Source organism: Artemia franciscana, chromosome 12 (assembly GCF_032884065.1).
Source record: "Artemia franciscana chromosome 12, ASM3288406v1, whole genome shotgun sequence".
Classification (NCBI taxonomy): Eukaryota; Metazoa; Arthropoda; class Branchiopoda; order Anostraca; family Artemiidae; genus Artemia; species Artemia franciscana.
Window position 1 is genome coordinate 2,298,536 of NC_088874.1, and position 12,390 is coordinate 2,310,925.

Below are 12,390 nucleotides of genomic sequence, written 5' to 3' on the forward strand. Positions count from 1 at the left end.
TTTTTTTGTGCCATGTCAGGACTTCATTGGTTTTTGTACTGATATTGAAAAACAAATCCTTATATGATTAAAGTTTAATCAACGATGGAACGCATCTTCCTTTCCACTAAAATATTGCTGGCAAAGGAAGAAATGGTTTTGAATAGTTTGCAAGGACCCAAATAGCTTTTCAAATCGTTAAGATTGAGATTCTTTGTAATTTTGCGGTTTTAACAATATGGAGCAAGCCCACCTTTTTAACTAAAATATGTCTATTGAGAATTGACCAACGCCGTAATTTGGAGGCCTTCCCATGGGACTGTGTTTGTTTTGTCACCCTCCTCTCCGCCATAAAGACATATCTTCTGAGCTAGTTGCTCAGGTTGAGAGAAAGAACAGCCCACATATATTCCACATTTACTCCAAGACGGGCTACACAAGCTTCAAGGGCAAAGACGCACTTTAGCGGATGAGAGAGAAGGGTGGTGGCCTTCCAATCTCTTCTTACTCTTAAAACAACAATAAAATTGCCATTCACCAGTAGAATTGGCAACGTCTAAGGTTTCTGCAACACCCTTTTCGTACGAGGGAGTCCGCGAAAAATCATGCTTCAATTTCAATTTCGGTTCTTTGAAATCTCCATATTATTAAGATCTGTGATTATGTGATCCATAGATATTAAAAGTGTTTTGGTTCAGCATTTGTGAAAATAGCTCCTCGTCATACTCTTCAAATTGCAGAATATAAGCCATGTTAAATAAATAATAAAAAAAAACAATCTAAAATTAATGTAAATTGTGCCATTTATTCTAAAAGTGAGTAAAATTTTCCCAATTTGTAAGAGGAGCCACCATCTTTTAGCTCTTCACTTTTTACGCTAAACTTTTGCAAGTGCTTAACTGAAAACTTTTCTGATTGTTACACATATAACCATTCGGTAATCACAATGTAACCACATTTTACTATCTGTTTGTTTAAGGATTTTGGAACATTCAACCGAAAACTTATTGGATATCGATTTGCCGCTTGTCAACAAATAAAACATAACTTTGCAAACTTAAGGTTTTTTAAGATTTTGAATTACTAGTACATGGCATTCTCTATTGAAACCCAGCAGGGAATATTTGAGTAATTATTTTAATTTGATTTCTCTTATGCAGCAATGGTGCTTGTGTTGGCTTCGAATGAAAGTCAGGGGCACACATGGGGATATAACAAATCAGGGGTGCCAAAGGAGAGGGTGGGGTATATGCCCCTGTACTGCAGGTTGCCCCACACTTTTGAAAAACACCTGTTTTGTTATTTTCATTGAACTCTCTCTCCTTAGATTTTCGAATATACTTTTTTGTCTAACAAATGAAAAGAATTCCTTGAATCTGTCACGTTTTGCTGACAAATTTATGCGCTAACTCCAACAGAATTTCGAATATACCAAAAATCGGACACAATTAGACATTCCCTTTTTTGAAGTGATAAGAACAATGCTTAATTTTGTTCTCAAAGTGGACTCAAAGCGCAAGCGTCTAGTAATTTAGTGTTTACCAGAGGCGTCGTCCGGGGAGTGGGGCGAGAGGCAGTTTCCCTCACAACAATTTGGAGTAAAATTGCCCATGCCCCTTGACTATCTGGATATGGATACTTCTTGACCCCCATATAGAAATGCTGAAGCTATACCCTTGTTGTTTACTAAAAACGTTTCCTAATTTTTTCTAGATATTTTATTCCACTCAATTGAAATGGAATCATTTCATGGTCCTCTTTTTCGCTTTTCCGAAAAAGGGGAATGGAATCATTACATGGGAGAAACAGAACTCTTTCCTTAGTCAACACTGCTTTATCAACTATGGTTTGGTGTTTTCTGGGCTTCTTAATTACTTTTTGAATGTATAACAAAATTTTTATGTCTTTAATAATTAATTCAAATTGTATGCTAAAAGTTAATATTATCAACGCTGGTAAAAGACTATTGGAAGCCTTGTAAGCTAGTCTCCTATGGTCTACTTAAAGATTTTATGGTTCTTAAAACAACAGTTATGTTTTTGCGAGGATTTTTCTTAATCTTACAAATAAAGAAAACATAAGTCGTCAGTTTATTTGCAAAAAAAGATGTAATTACAAGCTGCATATGCCAAGAAGCAAGTATTTTTTTTTATGTTTTGAGCTTCAATCTGATTCTTAGCTTTTATTTTCTTCTTTTTTGCTTTGCTTTTCTTTCTTCTTTTCCTCATTTTGTGCAGCATTAACCGGAGTTCATTTAATCGATTTAATTTATTTTAATTTGTTTAATGTATTTATTGTTTTTCTTCTACGGATTTAGTGCTTAATTGAAACATACATATTCTCCCTATTTTGCAGGTTTAGAGGCCTTTGGGGGACTAGTGCAATGTATGCGCTGTATGATTGATTAATTACAGATATATATTATCTATGACAAGCTATGTTTTGTGTGTGTTATTTTTGCATATCAAGGGGAAATTCTAAATTAACTTTAAGACAATAACAAACAGATATTCCTTAAATGAGGTCTGTTTATTTTAATGTATTAATGAGCGTTTATTTTTCTTTCAGTGAAAACTACTAACATCACCAGTATATTGAACGGGCAAGCTCGATTGCCATGTGATATTAGTTCACCGAATCTTGGAGAAAGAGTAATTTTGGTACTTTGGTTTCGACTGAATTCTGATACCCCTATTTACAGGTAATTATTTTTTTCATTCGGCTTTTTACTTAATTGTAATATTCAGGGGGAAAACCACTAATTTTTGGTCCATACTTTTAGTTTGATTAAGGGAATTCGATACTTCAACCTATCTTTTCTCTTATAAACTTTTTTTTCAGTTTGTGGGGCAAAAGTATTAAGAACTGATAGTTGCAGCCTTGCCATGATTTCTAAAGTTTGGATAAGATATGCCAAAAAATCGACAGAAAAACGAAAGCCGGCACATAATGTCCCAGAAATCTTAAGAAAATCATACAGCTTTTTTCACTTTGTGCCGGAGATAGAGATATTCATATTTAATCAAACTTTCATTTTTAGAAAGTGGGAATTTGCCCGAAAGCTATAGAAAAATCTTGAACTTCTCCCGTTTTGTGATGATTTAATGAAGATTTAGTTTAATTATTTTAATATTTAACTTAAATTAATTAAGATTTAATTATTAATTTAACTTCCATCTTTGGAAAGTGTGAGTTTTGTTTTCTTTGACTGAACAGAGCAGAAGTTTCTTTTGAAGTTTAGGATAGGGCAATCCCTACAAATATTTTACCATGGCTGCTGAAAAAATATTAAAAACCCACTCAAATGGAGTATTATGTGCTCAATTTTACAGCTAAGGTAGTTCCCTGTTGTGATACCTGTTTTGATTGAAAACCTTGCCGACACACGAAGCATATTATTTATGCTGTATGTACATTGAATAGACAATGCTCTGCTCAACAATTAGCAAGAAATTATAAGTTTTCTTCATTGTAAACTAGCATCTCATTAGTTCATGGAACTATTGACACATTTGAGATCCCCTATCTGTTTTATTGAAATTAATTTGAGAGTTCCCTGTGACGCTGGTAAAATTTTCTAATAGACCCTTTGTCTTTGAGAAGGTCTGTCGACGCTGAGACTCGCAAAATGAATTTTAAGGTTTCGATTGACCCCCCCCCCTAAAAAGCTGTAATAGTTAGTTAAAGACATAACTATGCTAATATGCTGTATTATGAATCTTAACGTAGAAAACTTGACGTAAAAACTTTTGGTTGGAATAATTAAACAATTAAATAGATAAATTGTTTAAAGTTTCATTGTAAAAAATCTTCAAAGAAATACATTTTCTTCGTAGAAGGTATGGTACGTAAGATTTGACCCAATGTTCAACCTGAGCTTTTTTTTCTCGATCCAAGTGTAAAAATATTTTCTTCTTAAAAATTCTTTGAATGAATTCTGAAATCCTCTTTCCCTTTTCTTAAAGACTTGAAAAAAAAAGATAATAAAAAGTGAAGTTGGTTTCGCCAAAAAAAAGGCAGGCTAGAATAAATTACAATTGCTACGAAAAGTAAATAATGATGAAGATCACACTGCCTTTTGATCATACAAACAACGACAAATAAAACACTGAGGAATTTAAAGTAAGACTGTCAAATTTGTTATCCTTAATTAATTATTTCGCTTATATATCAAAGGGCCGTCCTCAGCATAGCACATATAAAAATATAAAATAGGACTTATAATTTAAATAGTTGAGCGCTAAAACTATAAATAAAAATCAAAACTGTCCTAGGTTCATTTCTTCAAGAAAATTAAACCAGGATTAATGATCAGGCATTTTATTGTAAGTCTTACTTTAATTTTTTGTATGTTGTTTGCTGAGGATGGCCCTTGGATATAGAAATGAATATTCACTTCCGGATGCAAGATTTTACAGTCCTAGATTTATTCCTCATTATTTTTATATGTTGTTGTTTGTTTTCTGGGAAAAAAAAATCTGATATCTTATAGCTTACCAGAACTAAAACTTCATACACTTAGACTATTGAATTCAAAAAGTTTTAAGTTATCTATGTGATAAAGCCAAGTAGAAAATAGATTTAACTCATTTTAATACTGGAAAACTTGTATAAAATATATATACGTGGCTTGAAAGAAAATGTATGTGAAGTTTGGTAGAATCATCTTGCAAGAACAGGGATAATGAGAAGCTTATAAAAATCAAACTAGTTCGATGTGTAGTAGTTTTATTATTAGTAGTAACAATAATTCATAAAAAAAACACACACAATCAAAATCCTTCGTTAGCACACCAAAAGCGTCACTTGCGGTAGTGTGCTACTAACAGGGAAATGGCAATAACAACAAATACAAGGTATAGAGAAATGGAGGTATAGAGAAATACACCGAGAAATTCAAACATGAACAAAACACACACAAAAAAACTTAGCAACATGATGATCCTGAAGCACTGATAACCCTAAAATTATTAATAATAAAAAAAAACAACTCAATAAATAGATAAAATAGTTTTTTTTTAATACATAATTATCAGTTTTATTCGCATGCGATTTCAATCCCTTTGGAAGGAATAGGTTTTATACTGAGAAACTCGTTTTTTGAAGTTTCTATTTTTTCCTTTTTTTATTAGTAATAACTTGTTTTCAAAAAATGCAAACAAAATCAAGCGGTAGGACACCGAAAGCGTCACTTGTGAGAGGGTGCTACTAACTAACTTTTGAGAGGGGGCTGTATTTCGTGGGTGCACCACGAAATGCAAACATGAAAAAAACACACACGAAAAAAACTAAGCAACATCATGATCCTGAAGAAATGCTAACCCTAAAATTATTAATAAAAAAAAACAAACAACTCAATAAATAGATAAAATAGTTGTTTTTTAATACATAATTATCAGTTTTATTCGCATGCGATTTCAATCCCTTTGGAAGGAATAGGCTTTATACTGAGAAACTCATTTTATGAAGTTTCTTTTTTTTCCTTCTGTTATTAGTAATGACAAAAAAAAAATGCAAAGAAAATCAAGCGGTAGGACACCGAAAGCGTCACTTGTGAGAGGGTGCTACTAACAAGAAAATAATTACAACATAAGGAAGATCTGATGAATACGTTATCTTCACTTTTGATTGCCAGAATCTTATTTGGATTGCAGAGTCAATGTACAGAAAATCTAGAATAAAGTACATAGTACAGTACAAGTACATAGTACAGTAAAGTACATAGTACTCATAGAACAGCATAGTACAGCAGAGTCAGGGTACAGGAAATCGAGTTACAGTCACAGCAAAGACAAAAAGACAAAACTTCTTTATAAATTCTCAGTTTAAAGTGTGCATTAGCTTTATTTCCTAACGTCTGTGGCGTGTTTTCCTTCACCCGTGACATTGTTTTTTTAGCGCGCGTCAGAATCTATAACCCCACCTTTTCAAGCCTAGATTAAATTAAAAAAAAAAATCAGTTTTCATAGAAATCTATAGAAAAACAGACATAATATTTCAAGTAAGACAGTAGAAAATTTTCCACTATGAAATATTATGCTCGTTTTTCATTATTTTCATTTTTTTATTTGTAAACGTAGAATAAAGTACTAGGATAATATAAAAAAGGCGAACGCTAAAAAACATGTATATATATGAGATTAAGCCTTTCTGAACTAATGGTGAAAAGGCAACTCATCCTTTACTTCAATACAGTCCTCTTGTGCTGTATTTTGTGTTTCTTTTAAGTTTTTTTACATTGTCTCTTAGTATTTTATATAGATTTTATTGTTCTTTTTATACGTATGATGACTTTGCAGAGGTTTTGACCGATACATTTATATTGTTTCTTCTTTTTCACTGGCTGTGTATTACCTACCTTGTTTTTCGTCGTTATCCCTTGTTAGGTTGTTGATTCATGCTTTACCAGTGTGGTCTCAGAAATTATCTATGAAGCTTATTGTAGAGCCAGGATTTCTATAAAACGGCTATGAAGTGTTCTTACGTCTGTTTCTCTTAGTCTGCTAAATTAAAGGATGTAGGGGACGAAAAAGTAATGGGTTGAGGGAAAATACACTAATTTTAAGGCGAGGCCTAGCAGAGAGAAGTGAAATAGGTAATACTGATTAAGTCTTTTATTTTTATTCGGACATTGGATGAAAATTCTGCGAAGGAGGAGGTATAACACTGGTCCAGATTTATGTTTACTTTAAAGAAATGTCTGAACAGAAGTCTTTTACGAAGTATTTGTATTTTTCTTCTTTTTTTCAGGGGCTGTGTATCATGTCGTTTTTCATTGATATCCTTTGTTTTCTCGTTGTGTCATGCTTAGCCAGTATGGTCTTGGAAATTATCTATGAAGCTTATTGTAGAGTCAGGATATCTATAAAACGGAAATGAAATGTTCTTACGTCTGTTCTTTTTATTCTGTTAAGTTAAAAGGAAGTAGGGGACGTAGAAGCACTGGCTTGTGGAAAAGATATTTATTTTATGGCAAGGCTTAGTAGGGAGGGCTGAATTAGGTAATGCTGACAAACGCTATTATTTTCATTCGGATACATGATGAGAAATCTGTGAAGTGGGAAATTAGCGCAGGTCAAGATTTATTCTAATGTGTGCAGAAGGCAAATAATCTTTTGTTTTTAATGTTCGAGATAAATATTTTCTGGGGCAAAGAATGCGCAGATATTATATCAATTAAAGTTCATTCGTGGAGAGGAGAGGAACAGATTTGGAACAACTTTGGCTAAGACATGGCAAGTAGAAGCCTTTTTCTCCAAGCTGTTTGTTGATTTTATTGTGAATACTTTTTGGAGATTTTTTTTTGTATTAAACATACCATTAGAAATATCAGTGTTAATATTATGGTATATTATAAGAAATAGATATCTGGTTTATCCTCATTATAAGCTTTGTCTTTGCTGACCTTTAAAAAGATGCATATTTAATTAAAAATTAAAAATTCTAATTAAAATGCATGATTCATATCTAATAAGTTATGTCTATCTATCCATCGTTGTATTTGGTTGGCCCGTTCAAGAAGTGCTGAGAAAAATATGAATAAGGAAAAAGATCCTCCCAAGCTATTGTTACGCATGCGGCACCTAGACGGCTTTTCAGCAGCTTAGTCTTTCTTACAGGGACAGGGAGCAAGCCTGTCTCCAAACCATGCGGTAGCTGGGATCGAATCCTTGGTCTCGTATTGCCAAATAGAGCATCAGTTCACTCCTCTACCATAGCGTGGGAAAAATATATTTCAGGTTAAACTTCCAATGTTCTTCAAGTCATGAACCTAGGTAAGTGGCTTGACGAACTTTCAAGTTTGGCGTTTGTATTTTTTCCACAATATCAATTCTGAAGCTTAGGTGTAAAAATAACAAAAAAATTGAAATGAATAAATTCTGTTTAGCATGGGAAGATTTTGCATGGGGACAAACAAAGGGGGGCGGAACTTTGCAAACTTCAATCAAGTTTAAATTTAAAATATTGCCCCTTGGAAACATACTACTGGAAAATACCTTGTAAAAGAACAAGAATAAATTCAGAAATTTTTTTTTTAGAATACGTTTATTTTTCAGTGTCGATGCAAGGGACGTAGAAATCAACCGGGCAGGCCATTGGTCAGCTGAAACAGCTTTTGGTCGGAGGGCAAGATTTGCTTGGCATGAAACACCTTCTTATTTGGTAGTTGATGGTCTAGTTAAGGAAGACAAAGGAGTATATCGCTGCAGGGTAGACTATAGGACTTCACAGACAAAAAATTCTTTGGTTAATTTGACCATCATCGGTGAGTGATTAATGTAATCGTGCGACCATCTTATTAGATAATAGTGTGAGATATTTATATGATTACTAAATGCTGTATTTTAGTTTTTTTGTTATATTGAAGTAAAAAACTTCTCATTTCTTTCTTACTTCTGTAAAAGAAAGTTGGAAAAGAAGCCTTTTTTTTGTGTTTTGCTTTTATTTTTTTTTATGTATTTAGCTTTCTAAATTTCCGTTTACTTTAAAAATTTTTTCAATTTCTGCCTCAAAAACTGTTCATTTGCCATTGAGATTTTTTAAATAAACAAGTATAAGGCTGTGATGTGATTTGCCAAACCAAGGGCCAGTAACTTTCAAGAGTACTGAAATTTAATCTCTAGACTGATCGCTTTAGTGTTAATACAGAGTAGGCAAAAGAGAGATCATAGTTACTTCACTTAATTCAGTTACCTTTTCTAGCTTAACTTATTTAGTTACCTTCCCAATCAAATCTTGGATATAAAGTATAGACAGTAATACTTATCATCAAATTGTTGGAACATGTGAACAGGCACACCTGTGCTCAATGGAGTAATGAAAATACGCATTTGATTGTAGAATCCTGACTGAACCAGCTTGGTGCTACGACACTGAGCGCACAATCGAGCAAAAGTGCTATCGAAACAGTGTGTTTTTTTTTTTTTGAAAATGTTACTGGAGAACGTTTTTGGAAATGTTTTGTGACATCGAAGTATTGAAACTTAGAACAAAGCAAACTTTAACAGACTAGGTGGGGCAGTATTAAAAGGCCAGTACGCTCACCTGACTTGACATCAATGGATATCTTGTTTTGGAGTGTAGTCAACACCTCAAAGACCCTAAATCTCTACACATTTAATTAATTAGAAAATTCATTTATGACGAATTCTATGAGAAAGTTAGAAATCAGATTTTGCGTTGAACTATTTATGTGATTCTTCTGTGCAGACCCGAAGATTGTAGGAAAAATGAAGTTGCACACTTTCATTAATTGGAAACTCAAGCTTAAATGTACAACACCAAATACTTAAGTATAATTTGTTTGAATAAATGTCTAATAAACCAAAAATGTTAAGTGGTAAGCTTGTAATGCCTGCAATGATATATAAAAATTATAGATAATGTTACATAAAATATGATATGATATAAAAGAAACGAATCAAACAAGATAGATGACATTACAGGCCAACAAGGCCTCGGCAGTTTTTATGGCTATAAAAACTGCTATATGGCTATATAACAAGCAATTCGACATCATAGAAAAAAAATACTAATAATATACAAAAACAAACAGTAATAGCCTTAATTTTCAATTAAAAAAAGCTTGATTCACATCTTATAAATTAAACTATATCCATCCAAGAATAAGGCCTTGAGAGCGGCAACTAGAAGAATGTAATGCATACCGTATCCAATCCATAAATAGATTAATAAGATAATTCTGAATCCCTCATTTTCCTATTATTATTTCATCACATTTGTTTTTTTTTATGTCATTTCATCTCTCTGTCTTTTTTTATTTAGTTTCGGATGTTTTTTTGTATGTGTATACGAGGTGTTTTGATTTACCTCCCGCTTGGATGCTCATGTACCATAATTTTCGGCCATACACTTTATCTAAAGGAAAGTTAAAAACTAATGTATAAGAATTTGATGTAAATTATTGAATGAAAACTAGTAGATAACGCTTGAAGAATTTAATCTCAAATCAACATATTTACTGGAGGTAGTAACTGGGGTACTTATATTCACAATCGTGATGGTCTTACTTCCAACCTTGATCATGAAATTTTGTCTGATTCAACTCTACCTTCTTCGTTCATAATCGTTCGCTAATCGTTCATTATGACGACTCAAACATTGATGACGATCATTTACCAGTCATATACCAAAAACCTGGCTCTAGGGCAAGATCTGTGTGCCAAAATTCACCCAAGCGGTTCTCAAAGATAAATTGGAAAAATGCCAATGTTCCCCTTTATGTATTGACGGTGTCCCAGTTATTATCATCTATTAAAGTACCGTTCCACCTATTGGAAAGATCTGTATATACAACTTCAACACCAATAGATATCAACTTCTATTATCAGCAAATAATGTTTTGTCTCAAGCCTGCCGCTAAAAAAGCTGTCCCCTTTGAGCGGGTGCAAACGGGTACTCGCAACCCCTTATGGAAGGCTCATCCAAAACTTAAGATGGCTAAACGAAAAGCTAAGTTCTGGCTCCACATGCGGATAACCTGTGATCGTCCTCCTTCTGGCTCAGTCCATGAAATAAAGCAGAAAGCCAAACAATAGCAGAAGTATTCCCTGCGTAGAGCGAGTCTGAAGCCAGGGATGGTCCCTGGTACAAGAAATCCTGGGATCTTATTACAGCAGTGTAAAGTGTTCATCTCCAATTAATTCCTCTCTTCGGTTATGTGATTTTGTTTCCCATTCTAAAAATATTTTGTTTTCATTTAATGTTAATCTCCAAAGTCATTTTACAAAACTTGACAACTCAACCCTTCCAGTTCGTATTATCCAATCTCAAGTGCTACCGGTGAATCTGGTGTTATACTCCGAGCTCTTAAGCAAGTGAATAAGTCTGAGTCTCTCGATAGTGATGGTCTTTGCTTCAAGTCTTATGTTTATGATTGTACTGAACTACTGATGCATTTACAGTTATTGTTTAAGATGTACTTGGCACAGTCCATAGTGCCAAATAGTTGTTTGTCCGGTTGTATATCTTCCATTGTTAAGAAGGGTAGGGACCCCAGTGCTTGCTCTAATTACCGTCATACCACTGTGTCTTGTTTTGTTAGTAAGCTATTTTAATATGTGCTGCTACCGACCACGAGCTCCGATTTTGATTTTACGCCCTTCCAGCTTGGTTTTAGAAAAGGTATAGGCTGCGATCAAGCTCACCATATTGTGGGTCGGCTAATGAAACAAGCTGTTGCTCCAAAAAGTCCCCTGTATTGTTTGACTGTTGGTATATCTAGTGATTTTGCAAATATAATTCATTCAAATCCTTTTTTTCCTCTAGCAACGTCTGGCGTTGACCTTTCTGTTGTTTCCGTGCTTAAGTATTGGTATGCTAATTCTTCAGTTAGGGTGAAGTGGAATGGTTCTATATGGGGGCGAGGGCATATTCCTGTTTAAAAAGGCGTTAGGCAAGGTGCCGTGTTATCTCCGAGTAAATTTAAGCGTGTTTTAGCTTTTTATCTCTGACGTCTTCAACCGTCAGTTTTTTGTAATGATAGTTTAAGCATTAGTCACGCTGCCTATGCTGATGATGTTCGGCTTCTTAGCTGGAAAAAACAAAGTGTCAACTATGACCAGTTTTCAGCCGCACTCTCTGCAGTAGGCCTCTCAGTTAATACTGCCAAATGTGAATATTGTGTTTTAGGAGCCCTCCACCAGCGTCACCTCTTTGCGTGAGTTCTTCACATATACAATATTCAGCAAGTATTAAATGGCCAGGTCTATCTTTTTCCACGTCACTTTCGTCTACTTACTCCGCTATTACGTCCAGTGTGCTGAAAAGTATACGGGTTGGTTACGGGAATATTTCACCCGGTCGTGGTCGGTGTAACTCGAAAGGACTCTGCCGTCTTTATTCTAGATTGCGTGTCCCTGCTGTTTTTATCTTTCTGGTGTTGCTTTACTCCTCAGCAAGAAGGGTAAGAAGAAAATACGCTCAGGATATTTAGAGTAGTGTAAACATGCTGCGTTTGCCTCGATGGGACTAGAACCTTAGAGTTGTTTCTAAATTTGACACTGTTGATGCGCCCTCGAGAGTAAAACAAATATTGGTGGATCTATATTTTAAGATTCAGCAAATGATTGGCGTGTTGACCATCTTTGGCTATTTTTGAATTGAGTTATTTTATTTATGTTGTATTATAGATTTGTATGTTTATTTTTTTTGTTTACTTCACAGGTTTTCCATTGTATTTTGTGGGTTACAAATAAAGAAATAAATAGTTTTGGGAAACACGCTGTGTTTTAATTTACATTTAAATGATGGTGAATATTTTTTTACTTCCACTTTATCTGAAGAGTAGTCGTAAATAATGAATGAAAAATAACAGATGGCGTTTGAAAATTATTTTCAAAATGACATACTTATTTGAGGGACAGCTTTTGATAAATTCGCAGCTTCAGA

The 12,390-nt window shown here is 33.9% G+C and overlaps 1 protein-coding gene across 2 annotated transcripts in view; it reads left to right on the plus strand.

Moving 5' to 3' along the window:
* The window catches only part of LOC136033575 (hemicentin-2-like), a 172,518-nt gene that overhangs the window by 1,902 nt on the left and 158,226 nt on the right, over nt 1-12,390 (plus strand). For both annotated transcript variants that reach the window (XM_065714334.1, XM_065714333.1), the window contains exons 2-3: nt 2,548-2,680; nt 8,037-8,245. In XM_065714334.1, the coding sequence (XP_065570406.1) occupies nt 2,548-2,680; nt 8,037-8,245 (342 nt within the window). The remainder of the gene's footprint in view (nt 1-2,547; nt 2,681-8,036; nt 8,246-12,390) is intronic.